This window comes from Solanum tuberosum, unplaced genomic scaffold (assembly GCF_000226075.1).
Source record: "Solanum tuberosum cultivar DM 1-3 516 R44 unplaced genomic scaffold, SolTub_3.0 scf00083, whole genome shotgun sequence".
Classification (NCBI taxonomy): domain Eukaryota; kingdom Viridiplantae; phylum Streptophyta; class Magnoliopsida; order Solanales; family Solanaceae; genus Solanum; species Solanum tuberosum.
In genome coordinates this window covers 640,906-663,076 of record NW_006239015.1, presented here as the reverse complement: position 1 = coordinate 663,076, position 22,171 = coordinate 640,906, and the positions used below count along the sequence as shown (strand labels likewise).

At 34.2% G+C, this 22,171-nt stretch overlaps 2 protein-coding genes across 2 annotated transcripts; both read right to left on the bottom strand.

The window, feature by feature from the left end:
• Positions 1 to 682: 682 nt before the first annotated feature.
• Positions 683 to 3,151, bottom strand: LOC102599804 (stem-specific protein TSJT1-like). The gene is made up of 4 exons (XM_006347002.2): positions 2,795 to 3,151; positions 2,296 to 2,536; positions 1,795 to 1,915; positions 683 to 1,641 (listed from the first exon to the last, which is right to left on the bottom strand). Exons 1-4 carry the CDS (start codon positions 3,004 to 3,006, stop codon positions 1,448 to 1,450), a joined length of 768 nt encoding a protein of 255 aa, XP_006347064.1. The 5' UTR covers positions 3,007 to 3,151; the 3' UTR covers positions 683 to 1,447.
• Positions 3,152 to 5,138: 1,987 nt separating this feature from the next.
• On the bottom strand, positions 5,139 to 19,864 carry LOC102599473 (splicing factor U2af large subunit B-like). Its single transcript, XM_006347001.2, has 18 exons — positions 19,677 to 19,864; positions 18,345 to 18,508; positions 17,161 to 17,277; positions 16,150 to 16,211; positions 15,440 to 15,519; positions 15,271 to 15,324; positions 15,132 to 15,191; positions 14,187 to 14,247; positions 13,992 to 14,104; positions 12,941 to 13,056; positions 9,893 to 9,991; positions 9,731 to 9,806; positions 8,431 to 8,519; positions 7,530 to 7,593; positions 7,097 to 7,195; positions 6,915 to 6,996; positions 6,133 to 6,200; positions 5,139 to 5,534 (listed from the first exon to the last, which is right to left on the bottom strand). Exons 1-18 carry the CDS (start codon positions 19,758 to 19,760, stop codon positions 5,397 to 5,399), a joined length of 1,626 nt encoding a protein of 541 aa, XP_006347063.1. The 5' UTR covers positions 19,761 to 19,864; the 3' UTR covers positions 5,139 to 5,396.
• Between the last annotated feature and the right edge of the window lie 2,307 nt (positions 19,865 to 22,171).

Sequence of the window (22,171 nt, the reverse complement as noted above, 5' to 3'; positions counted from 1 at the left end):
CAGGTTAGTGTAATTACTAGGCTGGTAATTACTACCCTAGTAATTACACCAATTCCAATTACCGAGTGGCTTTCCAAACAGACCCTAAATGTTATACAACAAATGAGAATAAACCCAAGTGTATATCTAGCACATGATTAATATTACACCATCTTGGTTCCTTATCCAGTAGTTATAATTGAACCAGTTCTTTAAGTCAAATGAGGGTGAGATTTTCATTACACACTTGAGATGTAAAAGGTATCTTAGTTTAAGATAATGATACACATTTGAAAATGCAGAAGATAAAAATTATCTATTTCTGCTACATTCAGTTGCAAATACATATATGAAAGGTTTCTTTGCATTTTTATCTTGAACTGGGTCTTCCCAAAGACTACCAAGTAGCTATCATTGTGTCTAGGAATGAGAGGACTTGGTAACAGTTCAGTACTAGGAATGGAGAATTTCTAAGAGGGAGCACTTCACTCTCTTAGTAGGCCTACCAGCACTAATCCAGATAAGTCAGGCTAGCAGGTTTCGGATACCGATTTCTATCAAAAGGTAACAAATCAAAAGAGATCTAGACATGATCACATCTTAACTTTTTGGTGTAGAAGGCATATCGTTTATGATGCTGAAATAGATCTCTTTAAGTCCTAGCAAGAATAGTTAAGGAGTATGAGTTTCTTGTAATGCTATATTGTATATATCCAGCACTATTTAGTGCTGTTTTGTATAGAGTTTTATTAACTGATAAGAAAAAATGAATGAATTTTCCTAACATGCCAAGAAAATATAAAAGAACAGAAAAAGCTCAGATGTAGCCAAACAGGTGAAGGAAGACAGCTAAAATGGGCACAAAAAGTGCCAAGCTCATGCCAGGATTTGCCATGACAAAATCTTTGGTAATCTTGAGGACTTGTATTCCTGTTTGAATCCTTGCTGCCCATCTCACCATTCTTTCCAACTCATCTGGTGACATAGATGAGATGACCTGTTCAGCTTTCTGTGCATCCTCCTTTGTAAGCTTCAAATTCAAATTGTTCACTCATGTTAGTGAGTAGCCAACCATCTATCTCTGGATAATTTCATAGTGGTTGAAATAAATTATTTGAGGGATGGGGCTCAATATTTACAGAAACTTAAAGGGGTTTAGCACAAATTTTGTGAAGAAAACAGCTACATGGTCATTGCATCTTGATTGTCATTACAAATAACTTATATAGATTGTTCTAATTGCTCGTTACTTTTTCAACACTTAGGAACTAAACAAACAAACAAAAAGGGAAACTCAACAATCTTCTCATGTTGGAACCTCATGTGAAATTTACAAAGCTGAGGCCCTTATGGAAGATGCAGGAGGCTTATTGAAATACAACAGGGAAACAGGAATGAAGACAAAGATAAAGTACTTTTTTCTTTTCTTCTTTATATTGTAGTTAGTTAAAATGAGGTCCAAATGAACCTAAGCCTGCTGGCCCCAATTAGCCCAGTTGGCAGAACTTCCAACTCTTGGCATGCTATTCACCTTGGAGTAGACATCAACTTTGAAGCAAGCTCCACACATGGCTCCTTCACTATCCACTCTTGGCATTGCTTTCATCTTGTAACTTGGATGCTCAAAGCTCTTCAATCCACTTTCACTGTGGTACATGCACCCTGCCAAGATATCCATCTCATCAAAAATCAATTTTTTTTCAATGCGTTTTCTCATTAAAAGGAGAAGTTGTATCCCATCAACCTCCTGTCAAGTGTAACTGGAAAAGATAAAGACAATTTGCTTTAAGCATTGGTCCAATTTGAGCTACATACCACTTGGGAAGGGAGCAAATGATTTGAGACAGCTTCCTTTGATATGATCCACACTATCAGAGATCATGACAGATCCATCAGATGCTATTCCCCAGAACATCTTTGCAGTTTCATCGGCACCCTATACATAGACACCATTCATGACATTCAATGAAAGAGAAAAAAAGTAAATTATGTCTTAATAGAATATAATAAATAATCTATTGTATATGTTTCCTTTCAAGATTGATATCACCATCATCCCATCTCCAATTAGAGTAAGAAAGTGTTGTTTATATACATTTGTAGAGAAAATGCACTTTCTTTTGGTGATTGTAACTGCAAGAAAGAGTTAAAATCTGCCAAAGTCATTTCCTTCTATCTGCCTAAACCGTAGTTTGGTAGGAGGTAGCATGTACCTAATGAATAGTTGAGGTGCTCAGCACTAACGGGCTCGAAAACTACCATTATTAAAAATTGCATATTGATGAGGATAAACTTTAGAACTAGAAAAGAACTTACAAGGGCAACAAAGACATTACCAGCCTTATGATCATAGATCACAAAGCCAAAGCTACCCTCAAGTCCCTTGAGGACCTCATGAGCTGGGAATGGGCCTCTGTCACGGAGGGTGCGATATGCTTCACTCACAAGCATGGCCTCATTGGTACCCTTTGACAGACCATACTGCTTGTTTAGTGCCCATAAGTTGTTCAAGCTTCCCAAGAAAATGCAGTATATGCCATTCAACCCACAGAACAACCTGGAAAAGAGAAAAAAGTTCATACATTTGTCTCATTATTACCACACAAAAGAAGCAGCAAAATGACAAAAAATAATAATGCAGAATTCAAGAAATAATCATTAACATTTAGCATCCCACTTTATCTTTTTGTTCATTTACTAGTGAAAAATTGAATCTTTATGATCATTTCATAAATAATATTGCCAAATCTCAAGATAGCAGAGGCATGGGTTCTTTCTTTCTTTCTTCTTTTGGTGGGGGGTTTAAAAGATTCACCTTTGTTGAGCATTTGATGAGGATGGAGGTTTGGAATAGGCCAAGAATGCCTTGTCCATGAATCCAATGGAAAACCCATTGTTGGAATTTGAAGCTAAGAAATCCTTCATAGTCTCTTCAGGGGAAACAGCCTTGTTTGATGATTGCAAAGAGGCTGGGCTCTGCAGCTCCTTTGGTGGATCAACCACACTTTTCTTGAAAATTGCCAACATTTTCTTTCTTCTCAAACAAAATCAATGAAAAAGTAAATTGGGGTAGTGAGAAAGCACAAACAAGGTGATAAACTTTGTTAAAAAATATAAGAGATGATATGTGATTTGATGAGTATTTATAGCTAAGAGGGTTGGAGGAGACAAAAAGTGTCAACATTATCCATTAATAATCTTGAGATGGAGAGAAAGTTAAGTTAATTTTATAAAAATGGGCAAGTGGGGCCATTGATTGTTTTTGAGGATTTTAGTGGGGCCATAGAAATAAAAAAAAATCATTTTCCCCCTCTTTTAACTTGAGGTGGGTGACATGGAGTGTTGTGTTAATCTAATCAAATGGACAAGTGAGGCCATTGGTTATTTTTCAGGAATTTTAGTGCATAAAGATTTCTTGGATTAAAAAATATTTTATTTTTCACTTTAAACTTGAGGTTGATATGATATATATATATAAAGAGTATGTTAATCTTATGAAATGGACAAGAGTTAGACCATTAGTTGTGTTTGGGGATTTTAGTTCCCAACTAGGGGGGCAGATTGGTTTGGGTTAATTATTGGTCAAAATCAGAACCAAACAAACTTAATCAGTTTTAAAATTATTAAAATCAAACCAAATCAAATATAATATACATTTATCAACTTGGTTGTTATCGGTTTCGGTTTGATTCGGTTATTAACTATATACAAAAATAAAAGAAACAATTCATTCAAAACATGAAAAAATGACATCAATCCATTCAAAACGAACAATGGTTAGAATGAATGTCATAACAGAACTTTTGATCACTGAATTTACTATTTTGTTCTAGAAGGAAGAGACGGTGACATTTTCAATCCCACAAAGAATTGTCATAGACACTCATATGCATGAAACCGATAAGATAAATATTCTCACCTTGGACATTTTTGCTTTTACAACTAAAGTATAAATAAATTTTGATGAAAACATATTAAGATCTTTAAAATTGTTTTAAAAAATAATATATTATGTATATATAATAATAAAATATATCTATATCATTTGTCGATTTGATTCGGTTATTTCTTTGGTTTTTTTCAAACAAAATCATAATCAACTCAAATACTATCGGTTTTTAAAAATCTAAAATCAAAGCAAACCAAGCTCAAATAAAATCGATTAATCTAATCGATTTGGTTCGATTTTTCAGTTTGGATCTGTTTTTATCCAAACCGTGAACACCCCTACACATGACAAACAATATTAATTAATTAATTATTTTACATAATAAAATTAGTTACTCCCTTTATCCCAATTTATGTGACTTACTTTCCTTTTTCTTTATTTGGTGGATTGGTTCGATTATTTCTTCGATTTTGTTGAACAAAATTATAATCAAACCAAATACAATCGATTTTTTAAAATCTAGAACCAAACCAAACTCAAATAAAATTGAATTCGATTTCTCAATTTCAATCAATTTTTATCCAAACCATGAACACTCTATTTCCAACAATTCTTGGATTAAAATTGATTATCCACGACAAAGAATAAATTTAATTCTTGGGAGTTGGGAAATTGGAGAATAGGTCAAAATTTATCTATAAAAACATGAATTGACAGTGACACAAATCCTAATCAGCAAATCATACTTTTTGGATAAAACTTGACTATTATATTCCCTTTTGGCATTTCTTCACGTTCTTGAATCTATACTTTAATTTTATTTTATTTTTCTTTTTGTAGTTTTAACTTTTATGTTGTCTTAAATAGAAAATGAGAAAGAGATCTGATATTCATTCACTCTCTTGCTCTTCGTGTTATGTTAACATTAGTACTTAGATTGAAATGAATATTGACACATTTAAACCTCAACTAACTAATAAATGACTTATCATTGAAATGTGAATGTTTAGATAAATGTGTAATCGAATAAAATTGAAAAATATTAGTAGTACTAGAATTGATTGTATCCAACATAAGGTATAAGTAACCCAAAAGAGAATAAAAATTAGATTAAAGTGTCTAAAAAGGCGATATGATTATGTCATATTAAACATCTACATGCACCAATCTATAGGTGAGTTATATGATAATTGAATATGCTAAAATCAGATAGATTTAAAATCACATGAAGAAATCTATAAGTTGGTATCAACTAGTAGCAAGGCTTATATGTTAGTAGTATTGAGAATTATATTGATATTAAATCTGGTACCATCTAAAATCTGGTCATTACAGTAGTTTGAAACATGAAAAACTTCTCCTAATAGAGAGACTATATCAAAGAGCCCAAACCACCCACCATGGGTAGGTTAGCGTTTCAATTGTGATAGAAGAAAAAATTATCAAACAGCCTTGAACGTAGCTAAATGGACGATTACAAGCACTAAAACTATACAAGACTATATAAACATGGAAGATATTCAGAAACTTAAGAGGCATAATCCTTCTTGTAGTATTTGTCTTCAGGATAAAAAATGGCAACAGCAGTATTCCCTCCAAATTTCCTTCCACCAAGTGCTGCCTTTGCTTTAGTGCAACCGATAGTGTCAGAGTACTCGAGAAATACCTGCAGTTTGAAACACAAAACCATCTGAACGGAGAGGGGATTCAAGATCGAAAAAGACTCCTATAATTGTTGCGTATTATCCTGACTATTGATTTATGGCTATATATAACACCCATGCAGGGGGAACTATCAAGATGTACATTACTGGCAAAATGATCATTTGATAGTCATGCTACATTTTGTGTGCATTTTTAATGAGGATTAAATAATGTCGTTTCAATTCTCTGTGCAGCAAAATGTTGAGGATTAAAACATATAAGAGACAGATGAGGAAAGAAAAACCTAAAAATGCTTATGCATCACTTCTTCATTCAAAAATTGCCTAAACTGGAAATTCTATGATGATCTCAAAATCTAGAATCAAACAGAAAAGGAAAATAAGCGATAACTTCTAGTAACAGAGCACTTTATTTTTACTAATGTCAACCAACAAGTGACCATGGGCTTTCTATTGCAGCAAAGTTGTACAGGTTTCATTGCTCAATTGAACAATAAAAAGTATTTGCAGAACACACAGCACGGATACAACAAATGCTCAGCATAACAAAATTGAATTAATTCCTAAAGCTTAGACACGTAAAAATGAAAACATTATTACCTTCCCAAAACCATCCACCATTTTTTGATCAGGTTCTGGCCGAGGAATAACAACATCAATCAAGTCACCTATAATTCAGCCAAAGGAAATCCAATACTGACTTATCAAATACTTAATTGTACAGATCAAGTAGCACACATAAAAGGAAAACCCAAAACAAAAAAGGATGCACAATATATTAGGAAATTTTAACAAATTGAAAGATAAGAATCCACATAAATGGGGGAACACGTCAAAGGCCCATGTTATGTAAGTAGCAGAGACTTATGAGGGAAAAAACAGTGGGTAGTCCTGTGAGTGAAATAGACATTATAGAGCAGCTTGCAAGACAAAATTCGTGGCTGAAAGTTCAAGCACGAACAGTTGAAGAATATTGTCCTACAAAGGTACCCAATCTTTTATCATCTATTCAAAAATGTTTTTCCCATAGAACCAAAAACTATTATAAATCCAGTTACCTTTTTTCCCTTAATCTCTTCTTCATTTAAGTCTTAAATCATTGGTTCATCCAATTATGGAGGTGAGAAATCAACCATCATACTAGAACTTTTGGTCGTTTTTATGAGTTATCAAAGAGAAGATAACCCTCCCTGGTACTACTGCGGTTATTTAAAGCGGCCTCATAATAAATCAATTTAAAAGTGTCTCATGTTCAATCATCTTTTTTTGAATAGAAACAATTTCAATGTGAACATGGGAAACAGATTGAAACATAAAGAACATATCATAAAACAAAAAAGAGATAACAAAAGATATGTTAATGAATGAGAAGCTGCAGTTACCAAATTTTTGGCCTTCTTCTTTCATGTCTTCCAAAATTTCTCCATACTCTACATCGTCAAATAATTCTTGAGGGGTGATCACCTTCAAATATTCAGAGGAAGATAACTCATTAGCATTACTACAATATTTTACCATTGTCTTTAAATATAAGTTCTATAACCTTTCCCAGACTAACAAATACCTCAGTTAAGCATAAGACCTTGGTTGGAATTTCAGCAGTCACAACAGGCCCTATCTCGGTACCAGGAATAGTCATACCACTAGCTTCAAAAGCCATTTTCTGCAAGCAAGCAACGTAATCTTCAGCATTCAAAATTAAGGGAAAATGCACACTGCATCCCAGTCACCTTTTGCTTATTGAGGTCAATTTGACCAATTTTAGGAGTTAGATCAGATCAATTTTATTTATTATATTGAATTAAAATTAGACATTAGAAGTTTCACAAAAAGTACTACAAATTGCAATTCGCACATATCAAACTGCACATGAACATTATTCTAAAATGTTAGTCAAAGTTCACTTAGCTCAAAACTCAGGAAGTGAAAAATGTCGAAACTTTTGGGACAAAGGGAGTATTTAGAATAATAAGTTAATACAGTAGAAAGTATTCAACCTGCATAGCTATGTGCTGCCTTGCCTGAGCTAATATACACTCCTGTTCAGATTTCACCTGCCCACTACGGTAAACATGATCGGAAATAAGTCATAAAAGAGCACAGTAAATTACCATGGAGGGTTAAATACAGAATAGCCCTTTCCAAAATCCAAACAACAAGTGTGGTTCCCAGAAACCAAACACCCCTTCATCAAAATAGCATATGGACGATATAGTCAGTATAGGGAAAGAAGTTAATCATCATTCAAAAGTTTACTTGGCTATTGAACATTGTTAAGCTCAAAGCAGTTAACAAATTCTACTTTTTGAGATGGACGAAGAGAGCATGCAAGACATTTGTTTCTAAAAGCACAAGAATCTTTACTGAAAAAATAAACAAAATTTGATTCTGAATTATCAGTTGGTACGCTCTTCCCAAAGATTGACAAAATTGATCTAACATCATCTCAGACTATCCAAATAGGTTGAAGACACGTTTCTTTGGTAGCATAATGTACTTCCATATTTCATCTCACAGGAAGGTCAACACTTGTACATGAACCTCAAAAACATAATAATCTGGCAATGTACACAGTGTAGATCCAGATGATGTTTGAACACAAAAGTAAGCAATCAGACGTTCAGTTTAGAAAAATTGATTTGTTACTATAAATGTTTGCTTCAGATGCTAAGCAGGAATAAATGTACGACAAAGAAGCCATTACAAATTCATTCAACTAAGACACAAACAAAGAGGTAATGCAAGACTTACAGAAAATTTCAAAAGCAATATTTCATAGAAAAAAAGAGTTTAGGAGATGAAATCCAGATTACATTACTGCAGGCCAAAATTTTGCATAGCCTCACATATTGCCAGTCTTCAATCACTAGATTTCCTACAAGCTAGATGAGAACATACCTAGAGGTAGCGCGTCGAACCGTCAGTGTCTTGTCACCCATTTTTAAGCCATTTAAAGAAGCACAAGCCATGTCTGTATCCAATGGATTCTGAAGCAAGTAATAGTTGGTCAGCTACCCATTATAACGTAGAACCTTCTTCAGCATAAGAAGCAATAGCATTTTATTTAAAGGAGGTGAAAAATCGAGATCTATAATAAACAGAGGACAATTCAGTGTTGACTCAGCAAAACCTCTGCAGATTTGAAAAACTTTTGAGCATTTTACTCAACTGGCATGAAGATGAGACCATATCCTATTAATCAATGTAGAAAGAGGCTGGACGGAGAAATGTGCTGGCAAGGAGAACAAAATTCTATCTATTCTTGGAAATCTAAAAAAATTGGAGGCCTCATTTGTAAATTGTAACTAAACAGATTGACATCTTCAGTGAACTTTTTCTTATCAGCGACATCTTCAGTAAACTATGACGGGAGGAATAATGAGAATATCAAGAATAGGAAGAATGGAGAGAGATAAAGCAAATTATCTGCAAATGGCTGATATGCTGCAGTAAGGAAGCAGAGTTGGGCTGTAGGATCAGCCCAGGTATCTATGAAATCCCATAATGTGGAACTGAAGTGGAGGCTGCAGAGGAAGTAGATGATTGAGAATCTGAGGTATCACATTAACTGATAAGTGGAGTAATACGGAAGAAGTGAAAAACCATAGAGAAACACAATGTTTGATGCATTAAAAGTTTAAGTATCAACAAAAACAAAAAGAAGCAATAAAAAAAAATATTTGAGCCTGAAAGGCAAAATTATAAACCAAACATCTGAAGTACCAACAAAAAAGTGAAGTATATGACAATGCTTGATGCAGTATTAAAAAATAAATTTGAAGTATCAACGAAACAAAAGGAAGCAATACAACAAAAATATTTGAGGCAAAACTATAAACCCTAGACATCAATCAGCAAGCTCTCAATCTCAAACCATAGGATCAACTCAATCAAGTAATTGAGAGGAAGAGTATGTGATCTTGCTTTTACAAGAATATAAATGATGCACATAAACTATAAAGCCAACACTTCCAAAAATAGCAGATTTTCAGTCTGAAAAGAATGGGATCAAATTAGTAATAACAAGTAAATAATCAAATTATGGAACGATATTTACGGATCAAAAATGAAGATCAAAAGAAGAAACACGTCTAATTAATTAGCTTTCAAAAATCAATCTTGATATGGAAAGAGTTGGAACATTTTCTACATCTAAAAACTCTAAGGCAAGAATAAACTTAGCTATCAGCTTAATCACCTGATATGTGCAGAAACCATAACCTTTAGAGTTTCCTGTGTCTCTATCCTTCACCACCTCAAATCTACGCAAAGGTCTGAACTAGACAACATTCAGTACATTAGAGCTCCAGTAAAATTCTGAAACTTAGTGATAATGGACATCTAATAAAGATTTGTGTACCCGAAAGACTCCAGTAGTTCTTTAATCTGCACTTCAGTAAAAAGGTATGGCAATCCACCAATAAAAATACGATCTTGGTCCTCCGCATCCCCAGTTGCTCTGATGAGAAAAATATGCACATGAAGACAAAAACAAAAAAGGAAACAGCTTGGCAGGGTAAGAAAGAAATTAAGAGGAAAAGAATAACATTATTTGTTAGAACAAAGACCATACACAAAATAGTCTCCCAAAATAGAAGACAACAAAGCGCTGCAATTGTAAGAATCATATTTTCTCTGTGTAAGGGTGCTTGGTGAGCATCTGTTCTAAGTTGCTCGGACTCAGTGCGGGAGTCCAACACGGGTGTGGATCCGCATGTCGGATCCTTCATGATCTGATTTTTAAGATTCGGGATATGAATCTAGATACGAATATGGGTGCAGGGACTCGGCAAAACAACAAACTAAAAATCTAAAAATATACATAAATATGAGACACTATGGAAAACTTATAATGTACCGTCGAAGGGACCTGCTCTAATTATGATTAAATAATACTCTAATTTAAATCGAAAATTATTTTTCATTTAAATAATACTCTAATTTTGATTTTATTTTTGATAAGACTCCAAGTGACCTGGTCTCACTCATGTTATGGACCATCATCCATTTCCAAATATTCAGCCAAATTTAGCCCAATGTTCAAAACCAAATCTGGCCCAAACCATGACCGACTCGGCCCACACCCTATTTCTCCAAACCCCCACGTTCCCCTCTTCTCCAATCATGCATAAAATGAAGCAGCCAGAGAAACAAAACGATGAAGAACCCTAGTTCAGTTCCAAAACGGCGCCACATCTCCTCTCTCACAAATTCATACACCAATGTGTGCTTAGCACGAGAGCTTTGGTACGGTACATCACTCTAATTTATCAAGAAAAAACCTTTGAAGGACACAAAGGACTAGTATAAATCACTATATAGCAGAAAAATTGAAGGTATTTATTTCCGATCTATCCAAATATTTACTTTGAGATATCAAATTTTCAATTTTCTTCATTGAATTGTTGGTCGACACACCCGATCTCGTTTGACCGGATCCGACATAGATCCCACACCCTTACCCGTGTCAGTGTCGTGTCGACACGAGTGCGGCACCGATTTTGCTGAGTCCAAGTAACTTAGCATATGTATGCTCCCATCTTCAATCCATTTCCCCTCCCAAGAAAAATCCTGATGTGAGGCCAAAAAAATATATTTTAATCATTATTTGCCTCACATTTAGTATTTTCATTTGTCCTTTTTTAGCATGAATTTTATGGATTGTGCTAAATAGTGCATTTTATTTGTAGGAGTAAATTGGTGTAAAGATGATGAAGTTTGGAGCTAAAACGAATTAAAGATAGAAGATTATAGAAGGAAATCAAGCAAGCAGCTTAACGGATTAAATTGAATACTATATTCATATTTATACAAATTGTATAGATAACCAAAGAAAGCAAGTTGATATTGGCCTTACTGCCACGTGGCATCATGTGAAGGCATTTCCAAATAGTTGAAGGCGGCGGAAGTGGTGGCTACATAATACACAACTAGGAAACTGAATCCTTTTTGGGTTTGGTTTCTCAATTTGTTTTGGACTCAAGTTATTTTATTTAGGGTTTCTATCTCTATAAATAGTCCATAGTCCATGAGAATAATTATTATGGGGACATCAATTATAGGACATCAAGTATAAAGTTGTCAATACTTTTAAGGGTTCTTTTCTTCTTCTTCTTTTCTTAGACATTAGCAGCTAAAGACACTTGTTCTGGGGTTATGGCTACGGGTAATTGTTGAACATCGATTGTTTTGAATTAATGTTGGTCATCACTTTAAATTACTTTTGTATTCTTGTTTTAGTATTTCATGCCCGATCACCATAGAGATAAATATATTGTCTATTCTTGGACTCGGGAGACGATAAGGTAGATAGACCAAAGGATACAAAAAGCTTGATCTTTCATTAAATTGATTAGATTTGTGGTTAGGAGTGACGCCCGGACGAACACCTAGCTTGGTTACAAAACATGATGAAATACAAATGCTCGTCAATTAGGATTGCTTATCCCCGCTCAACGATGTAGTTAGACAGCTAATTGGAGTAGGCGATTAGAGGTCGGGAGACCATGATCATAAAATCAACCATGTAAATCAATAATTTGATAACCGTAGTTAATTCATACATGATATGTGATACATGAAACCCTATGCATGCTGCAATCACGGTAAGTAATTTTATTATTTCATTCCTCCATTCTTTTCTTTACAAATAAAAATCATACACTTTTGGCACTCTTAAATAAATAATTAGACTAGTATAATTTAGTAAATAGTTAATTGACAAGTCTTTTGGGTTCGATAATCCGGTTCTTTTAAAAGTCACTATATTACTTGCGTGACCACTTACACTTGCGTGTGCAATTGGGAGCAACAAATCCCAAAATAGGGCATAGTCCCAACTAAAAGGTATTGCCTAAATAAATCTTTTCCTTCCATAGTACTTTTTCCCTAGGTCTGCATGACATTGAAAGGAATGCTGACATTGTCAAGTATCAAAAGTGAGGGAGGTTATAGGAGTTCATTTTAAAAGGTTATGGGGATTTCAAGACAACTTCCATTCATGTGATTTTAGGTCTATCTCGTCCCCATTATAACAAATTCACTCGACATGGTTTTGCATCTATAGACCAGTGCATCTGAAGGTTGATGCAAGATATGACCAAACCATCTCAAGCAACTATCTCTTAACTTTATTCTCGATGCATGCTACTTACTTGCACCCTCTGCCTAACGTGGTCGTTTCCAATCTTGTATGACGGCAAATTAGCATGTGTATCTCAGTGACACTCATTTTGTGGTTATATTGGACTTTAGCGGCCAATCATTCACTCTAATATATTTCCAGCCTTAAAATTAGCTATAGAACTTACCTTTCTAATACCAATCAAGCAAAAATTAGGCCACCATGAAACAGGGGCACGATTTCAGCAGCAACAACAATGAAGGAAAATAGACAACTTCCACTTACCCAGGCATGAGTCCAGCAGCAGCTAAGTTAAGGTGAGGGCTTGGATGGCCAGGACCAAGTGCAGCAGCCAAAGAAGGATTGTAATCAGTGGGCCTTCGAATCCTGACGGAAACACCCTGTTTACAGTAAAGCATAGAGAATAACAAATAGTTAGACTAACAAATGCACATGGCGAAACAACGAACTAGAGACACGAGCTCCCAGCTTAGCAAACAACAAAGAATACTCATTTATATATGTCATTGCCAATGGGGAAGAATATTTGAGGATTTTCATCTGTCTGCAGAAAACATCTTCATCGGAACAAGTACTACTATTATGGAGAATTAATGCTGACAAGAAATTATAAAATTCCTTTAAAGCCTAAAGGTGTCTTCCAAACTATTCCTCTTGAAACATCCATGCCGAACACATAAATTTCTTTTCAAGTCAAAAGTTATTTCCCAAACTCTTGCCCCTCAAACAAGTATACAGAAAAAGGAGTCAGGAAGTTCTCAGCATTAGTGCTTTCATTTGAATAAAAAAATAAAAAGGATTGGAAGTGCTTTCTATTACTCACAACATGATGAGAGTTGCATCATCTATCAAAACATATCAGCATCTTCAGTTAACCTCAATGAGATGATTCATGAAGATACCCGAATTATTGAGCACTATAGAACATAGATGGATCTCATTACCTGGAGCCACAGGTACAGTTCTATTCATGAAGAACCAGGACTGTTTTTCCATCTCATGTATTATAACGGAAATTCTCACAAACAAAACAAAAGAATAAAGGGGAACATTAGAAGTGAATCATTTTTTTTCAATTAATAAGTTGTTAAATATCATTCCAGCCATAGATATAAAAATTGTCTCAAGTCCCTTGGGTTTCCCTTGCTCTTTCCTTCACACTCCCAAACCACCACCTTACCCCTTCCACCCAAATTGAAAAAAGATAAGTGTTAGGACTTTAAGTCACTTCTCATTGTGCCAAAAGAGAGAAACTAGATGAATCCCAAAACCTAGAGAGAGAGAGAGAGAGAGAGAAGGCTGTAGTTTGACATGCCTCAAAAACAACTCCATCTAATGCCATTGCATTACTGGCTTCTTCAACCGTTCTCATCTCCACAAATGCAAACTTCTTTTCATGATTAATGTACACATTGACAACTGCATCACCTGAGATTCAGAAAAAGGTTAAACTCACAAGGGGTGTACAGTGGAAATATATGAAAGTATCACTTTGGAAAGTTGAATGCACCTGGGCCAGCAGAATTTCCACCAACTGCAATCATAACATGACTAAAAAATGCAGAGATTGTCTGTTTCAGATGCAGCAAAAGAAGGAGAAATAAGGAATCCCAAGAGAGACAAAATATATGACGAAGTCCTGCAATAAGATACTACCATACAGCATATTTTTCTTATATGGCATACGACGCTTGAGAATTGAGCACTCTCAATGTCGACTCACTCTTACGAGAATGCAAAAGGGACACATTTGGCCTTGATATAGTCTTATAGTTGAGTTAAAATGTCAGCTTGTTTTAATGGGCAATTTCAGCACAAGGAGAGAATTTTTATGGACATAACCCTTTGTTTGGGAGGGGGGAAATTTTTCAATTTTCATAAAGCAAGAAGAGAACATCTTTCAAATTGATGCATTCATGCTCATAAATAAACCAACTACACCTCAATCCCAAATTAGAAAAAATGCAAGGCTATGGCCTAATTTATAAAAATAGATCAACATCGTAAGTTATATGCCTATGGCTAGGGAGCTGTTTCCAAAACATTTCCTCCTCAAGTTAAAATTTATACCTGTCTCCGACCCTACAATGAACCTCTGTTTTCACCATTTTCTCACCCTTTTACCATAAAACCATTTCTAAGAGTCATCACCATTCTTTTTTCTAATATGCACAGTTCGAATCTCTCCATGGATAGCGGGCAAGCCCCCTCACCCTTCTAAATAACAGATTTTTTGTCCGTGGCAAGGTTCAAACTCATGACTTGAAGAACCATTACCAATCTTAGAATACATGTAATACAATTCAGCCTCTACAATGTGCAAGCTTAAAAAATGATAATAAAGTATAACATGTGCCATTAAGTCATGACAACCATTTCAGAGAGAAGTCAGGACCCCAGGTACAATGTGGATGAAAGATGATGGAAATGGACCATTATACCAATATCGCCATACCTGTTCATTAGCCAGTGGTGGAAGGCCACCAACATAGACTCGTCGTGCATGCCTTGTAGCCTATGAGCAAAACAGAAAAAAATGTGAAATACTTGCTGTAAATACAGAAGAGAATTGAACTTCAGAAGAATATAGTTACTTGCTGACTCATGGCTTGGACTGGCAAGAAAGGGAATGAACCTAATGGATTAACCTGTTGAAGACACCTTAATCAGAGAAATAATTAAATGGATCCACATGGAAAACTTACATTTGAGGATGCAAAAAATAAATATAAGAAGCAATCATATGAATTAAAATAGTCGTACCTGAGTTGCATCAGTTGGAAAAACATTCTGTAACATTCCAGGAATCGATGGATGACCATTGGAAGAACCCAGAAATTGTTCTACATAATGAGGAATAAGTAAAGAGGGAATCGAAAGAGATGAATCAAAATGTAAGAACTGAGAAATTAATGTGTTACAACTGACAAATGACAGATTTAAATGCTAAATATTTTGAAAAATTTAGTCTTCAACACAAAGGGATTAAATTAGTAACTTTTTACCAGAAGAGAGAGCATAAAAGGGAAAAACTACTATTCCTTACCAAGATATTGTATACCATTCAGATAATAAAACAAGAATTATATTCCACCACTGCAGATTCCTGGATAACAATTGTGAGTCTACCAAATTACAACAGTTGCTGTTGATGATGGAAAAGTTCCAGCTAACCGAAGCACTGATTCCTCGTTGAATTAAATCTACAGTCCTCACGCCCACGAGTAGCATGGTGGGACATAAAGTCCAATATTGCCTTCTTAGCCATATGTAACAAAATCACAAAAAAGGAACCAACACAACAGCAAACAACACAACAACGATCTCTCAGTTCAAGTAGAAATTATCAGCATGAAACCAAATTAAAGCTTATCATATTGAACATAACCATTAATCTCTAAATAAAGGACTGACATCATTTTAGGTAAGAGAGAGCAATAATTATATGTGCTGTTCAGGTTTTAAATGTTAACCTGCCCCACTATAAAAAGATGCTGCAACTGGTGGAGCCATATCAAAGCCACTTGTCCGCTTGCTGTCGAAAAGAAAAACAGCCTATGACAAATCAATTTTGTGGATGCCTCGAAGAGTTAAATGAATCAAGAATTTTTTCTATGATTTGAGTAAAATAGATTCATGTATTACAAGAACGAAAACAAACGAATCCCTCACAGGAAAATGAAATAGTGCATTGAGAAAAAGACATGAATCCTTTTAATATAATAAAAAAATTGCAAACATTTGGAGTGTGTTTGTATGGAGGAAAATCATTTCCATGGAAAATATTTTCCTAGAAAATGTTGTCTTGAAAAATAAGTGGGTTTCTTACTTATTTTCTAAGGTTTGGTAGGTAAGCATAAAAATATTATCTCAAGAGTATTTTATGTTATCTAGCAAACCACTATAGGAGTGGGATGTGGTGGGGAGTGGTGGTTTAGGTGTGACGGGGGTGGGGATGGGGATGTTGGGTGGGTGAGTAAGAGATAATGAACTTGCAATGTCACTTATGTGACTTATTTTTTCAACTTTGATTAAGGAAGTCATTTTTAAGGAACTTCTTTTCCTAGAGAGTAATTTTTTATTTTGATAAAGGTAACATTTGTATATCAATCATCAGCTCAAAGCTGGTATCCAAAAATTTACATCATATCCTCCCTCCACACTTGTGTGTCGGGAATAAACAAAAGATAAAGAAAAGAAGAAAAAGAAAACTATCCCTAGATCCTCCTTCATCTTTATAAGGACCTTAGAATGTCTACAATAGCCACAGAGTCATCTATATACTCTAGAGAGTAATTTGACTAACCAAACATGGGAAAATTGGATTTTCCTACATACCAAACACACCCTTAAAATAAAACCACATGATAATGTGACTAATTGAGATCTTGCCATAATTTGTGAAAAGAAAACCTGTGAGCGTATTAAGGAATAACGAGTTATCAACTTGGAAATTCATATTGTTAAAAAAATTATAAGGAAACCTCTTTGGTGGTAAAGGAGAACTTGATCTTGATCTAGCTTTGTCATGAGACGAATCCTTTGACCTAGAACGGGACCTACGTGTCTCACCCTTCTCTCTACCTCCATGATCCTGGCGCCTATAAAATCACAATAATAACCAAATGGCCAAAAAAATGATAATCATTTATCCGTGTGTTACTTGTACTCGTAAAACAATCATGTAAGCTATATATACAATCCATCATCAGACTAAAGGTTTATATGTATAATTTGGCTTTGTGTTTTTCTTTAATTCTATAATATATAATAAGCTGCCAAGAATCTGTTGCTGTGAGAAGTACAAAGAGAGATATGAAATGATTAAGTATCTTCTTTGTTTCTTTCTATTCGCACTTTTCCCACCTACCCAGTTGTGTAACCTTATTTTGAACATATTTTGGGGTTAAGATATGTGATGCAAAAGAATGTCGAGGAACTCCTTGGGTGCTGAGCAGATTATGGAGAACCATTCCTGCATCTGTCTGTTGGGTGGTGAAGAAAGAAAGGAATCGAAGATGTTTCAACAGAAGAACTGCGCTGTTTGTCTTCAAACATAGGTTCTTAGTTAGTTAGCTTTTCGGTGAATTTACAATATGCATATGAAGAGGACTCTATGATAGATTCCGGTTAGTTTGTTACAAAGTTGAACAAATTTTGTACTTGGGACATCCTACTGTAGTGTCCAGAACAGCCTTAGTGCTAGTGTTGCTCATTGATTTTACTTTAAAAGCTTTACTTAACAAAAAAAAAATTGTGTAAAAGTAAAGGAAACCCATCGAAGAAATATTCTTTTTATTGGTGAAACAACAAAGAATTGTCTTGTGTTGGCCAAAATTACAACTGTACAAAAACTTCCAGCTGAGAGCCCATTGGATTGCCTTGATTTTCCTCATCGAACCGTTTGTCTGATTCCAGAAGCACTATCAAGATTAATTATGTGTTTCCAAAAATAACAAATCCTATAAATTAACTAATCCTCTAATTATTTATTTCTTCCCATTGAATGTAGCTATAACTTATGGAAATTGGACAAAACAAAATGAACCACGAGGGAAGTATGACCTATCAATTCAAAATGAACTCACCCCCTACCCCACAAAAGAACCATCATAACATATGGAAAGATCTAAAAGCTTATGCATACAAACACTTTTCCTAAAATCACCTGTCAAATTTATGGTTCCTGGAACGGCTGTAATCCTCATTGTCGTCATTTCTTCTGTAGCTCCTGGTGCTTTTATCCTTGTACTCCTCACGGTGACGGTGATGGTCTTGATCTCCAGAACCGTTAGCCTTCACTCTGTAGTGCTGTGATCCATTAGACTGGCTCTGGAGAAGTTCAAGTAGACAATATTCTGAAATTAGGCCAAAGCAGCAAGCAAAGAAATATGTGCTTACGAGTTCAGGAGATGACATACAAACTAAAATTGGCCTAACTGATCAACATTCCCAAGCAAAAGCTTCTTCTATGGAGTTGACAATGTAAGGAAACAAAAAAGAGCTAGGTTATTTTAAATATGAGTGCTTGAAATTAAATCGAATTGCATGAATACAACATGCATATTTTAATTATTAAACATCAAATACTGAAGTTCCATAATATATCCAACACCATTCTACATGGTTCCAGGATAGGTTTAGCAACATTAAATTGGCATACTAGATAACAAGTATGGAATCGCTACGTCGGGGACATAATTTTTAAGTACTTCTTTTACCTTTTAATATGGTGATGTCCGGGTCAACTTACGCGTAGCTCAACTAATCCACCGAGTACCTTCTATTTCTCACCGGAACATATACCGGGCAGCTATTTTTCCACCAAAGCTTAAGAAGTATTGCAATAAACCACCTACTTCTTTTTGTCAACATTATTCTCCCATGATAGACACCAAGGTCCATTACTACTCCAAGGTAACACCCTTAGCCAATACTTTCTACATTCTCTAGAAAGAGGAAAAAGTAAAGTTGACAGGGCTAATACATTTTAATTTTCATTCTTGAAGGTCTTAGAAATGAGAATTTCAATCAATTTGGGATTGCATTTTCTCTTCCGCCACAACCATGTGGCAATGTAACATAAAAGTTCCATTCGCACACAACCATTTCTCATCCTACAAATTTGGTAACTCAATAACCTGATATCCATAAATCACCAACACTTATTCCGTCCAGGTTATCGGTTTATCCCGAGTTATGTACACCCCTAATCTCTACACAACACAAAAAATTGGCCTAGTGGAGCTTCAAGTCGTAATCTTTATTCAACTAACTGTTCCTTGAATAAAAAACTTAGCACTCTTTCTCAGATTAAATTGCTTTAGATAACGTCGAAGATTACCAGTATTTTAGTAATTTGTTTATACACATAATGTCACTTCCTTCATTAGGTCAAGTTTCTAGATTTTGTAATGATTATATTACATTATTCAAGCATATTATGAGCAATTTAAATCAACTTATCATATGGCCAGAAATTTTTCAGAGAAAAATTAACCTGGTGATGATGCGACTTCCGATCTTCGTAAGAATACGGAGACGATCTTCTGCGATCGTCATTTTTACTTTCATATCGAGGCATATCAGTAGTTTTGAATCTCTGATCACCAAGTCCAAAACCTATCCCTAGTTCTCTGATTTTGATGGAACCAGAATTGGGGAAAAGTTTCGAATTCGATTTTGAATATCGGGTATCAACTTAGTGGGCTGAATATCTCTCACAAAATAGGTTTATGGGCTAAATGAGGCCCATATTTAAGTGATTTGGGCTGAATTTCTGTCACAATTCTTGTTGTTAGAATTCACAGTGTTTACAAAAGAAAAATTAATGTATATATAACATTTTTAGTATTTAAATCTTAGTTAGTCAACCTTTATTCACATCTCAATTTATATATCCTTAATAACAATAAATAATTTGAAATTGAATATTTTGTTCTACTTCAAAATCACTTATGTTTTGCTCACTCTTTCACTTTGTTATAGCTTGAGAAAGGCAAAGAGGGCAAAAAAGAAGATAGAAAGGAAGAGAACATTATTTATGTCATATATACCTTGAAAATTATCTAATTCATACTTCATGTTTAGATAGTTTGGTTAAATTCCTTATGAATCATTTGTTAGTTGGTATAAACTCCAACGCACCGAATACGATAGATTTGGTATGTAATTTAAAAACATGTATAACTAATATATATATATATATATATATATAAGTTATGAGGAAATATATATAATGTTTTATGAGGGATATAAATAATTAATGCATGAATATTGAATACCCAATCCTTGCATAACTAATTTTTATAAATTGACTCATAATTAATCTTTACATTGTTAAAACTGTGTAACTCTAACCATCGATCAAACAATCTCTTATGGGTTTAATTAATTATACTATGTACTTGCACCATTATTTAAGCTGTGCTTTTTTTAGTGAAATACTCCCTCCGTCCCATTTTATATGTCATTCCTTTCCATAAATAGTTGTCCCAAAATACTTGTCATTTTATAAAATTTATGCAAAAATTATCATATTTTGCCTATTATACCCTTGATAGAGTAGTTAATTAATCTTGAAAATGTATTCATCATTTATTATAAAGTTGACTTAAGAAAACATTAAATAAGGGTAGAAGGGTAAAATTACATCATTTCTTAATGCAAATACAAAGTAAAAATGTGACATATAAAATGAGACAGTATTAACAACAGACAAGGTCAATTATACATGTATGAGACAGAAAGTTTGTTTATACTTAAAAAAATAATTATTTTGATACGGCAGCAAATCATCAACTGTTTTTTTCCTCAGTTAAATTGCTAAAGCTAATTCTGTTGTGAAATTTAATTTCACTCTCTTCTGTGGTACTACTACATTTTTGTTAATAGAGGACATTAATGAATATGGTCCAACACCACCTACATATACGGTCTTTGGAAAAGATGTTGAATTCGTATGTTAGAGAGTAAAATGCTTCATAACAAAAAAGGAATATGTATTTAGGGGAACTTGAAAGCAGGGCTATTAAAAATAAAGAAGTACTTACTATTCCATCACAATCTTTGTTGGTCTTTTTGTTTTTTTTGTTACCCTCTCTTTCATATTATTATTTTGATCCCCTTTGACTTGACAATCTCTTAAGAAAATTTTAATTACAAATATATATTTACTAAACTAATCTTATTAATGACGTTTTGAAAATTTATGTGTTATTTTATGCCGAATATATAATATGAAATAACTTAACCCTATTTAACTAATTCATATATCTTATATATATATAATCCTACTAATAATATCTGCATAACTCTAATCAGTTACTAAATATGACCCTTACTACTCAATCAGCCACCTAACCCCACCCAAACAGGTCATTTTGTATTCAGTCTGTAACCCAATCTAAATTCTAAAGGGATAGGTTTTGGACTTGGTGATCAAAAATAATTATCTCCATGCGATTTATATATACATGCATTACATATTTAAGCTATGAAATCTATAAATAGTGTTAAAATACACTATTTACGTCATACTTCTTCAGATACAATTAATTTCAAACCCAAAGATATATTTCATCACACCAAACAATTTTTTCTTTTTTATTTTCACAACCCAAGTTGGCGCCAACGAAGAAGACTCAAAATAGAAACAGAGAACTATCAAACCCCAAATATATATATAGTAGAGAGAGAAATGATATGTAATGAAACGTGGCTTTTCTGTTACAACAACCATGATTAATAATATCGTACATTCAAATGTACTGATAAAGCAAATTTTTTATATTTGGGAAAAGGCTCAAATATGCCATCGAACTTTCAAAAAAGGCTCATTTATGCCATCCGTTAAAAGTTTGGCTCATCTATGCCATTACCGTTTAAGAAAAGGCTCATTCATGCCATTATTTTTTAACGGTGGTTTTACAAAACCATTTTTTACACGTGGCCAATTATAATTCGGCCACGTCATTATTATTTTTATAATAAAAA

Coding starts and splice junctions, on each gene's coding strand:
- LOC102599473 (XM_006347001.2), bottom strand. CDS start 19,760: ATGCCTCGATATGAAAGTAAAAATGACGATCGCAGAAGATCGTCTCCG. Junction 14,105..14,186: donor TGGAAATTCTGCTGGCCCAG/GTGCATTCAACT, acceptor TCTGAATCTCAG/GTGATGCAGTTGTCAATGTG. Junction 5,535..6,132: donor TGGTGGATGGTTTTGGGAAG/GTAATAATGTTT, acceptor TTCAAACTGCAG/GTATTTCTCGAGTACTCTGA.
- LOC102599804 (XM_006347002.2), bottom strand. CDS start 3,006: ATGTTGGCAATTTTCAAGAAAAGTGTGGTTGATCCACCAAAGGAGCTG. Junction 1,916..2,295: donor GTAATGTCTTTGTTGCCCTT/GTAAGTTCTTTT, acceptor GTCTATGTATAG/GGTGCCGATGAAACTGCAAA. Junction 1,642..1,794: donor ATTTGCTCCCTTCCCAAGTG/GTATGTAGCTCA, acceptor ATATCTTGGCAG/GGTGCATGTACCACAGTGAA.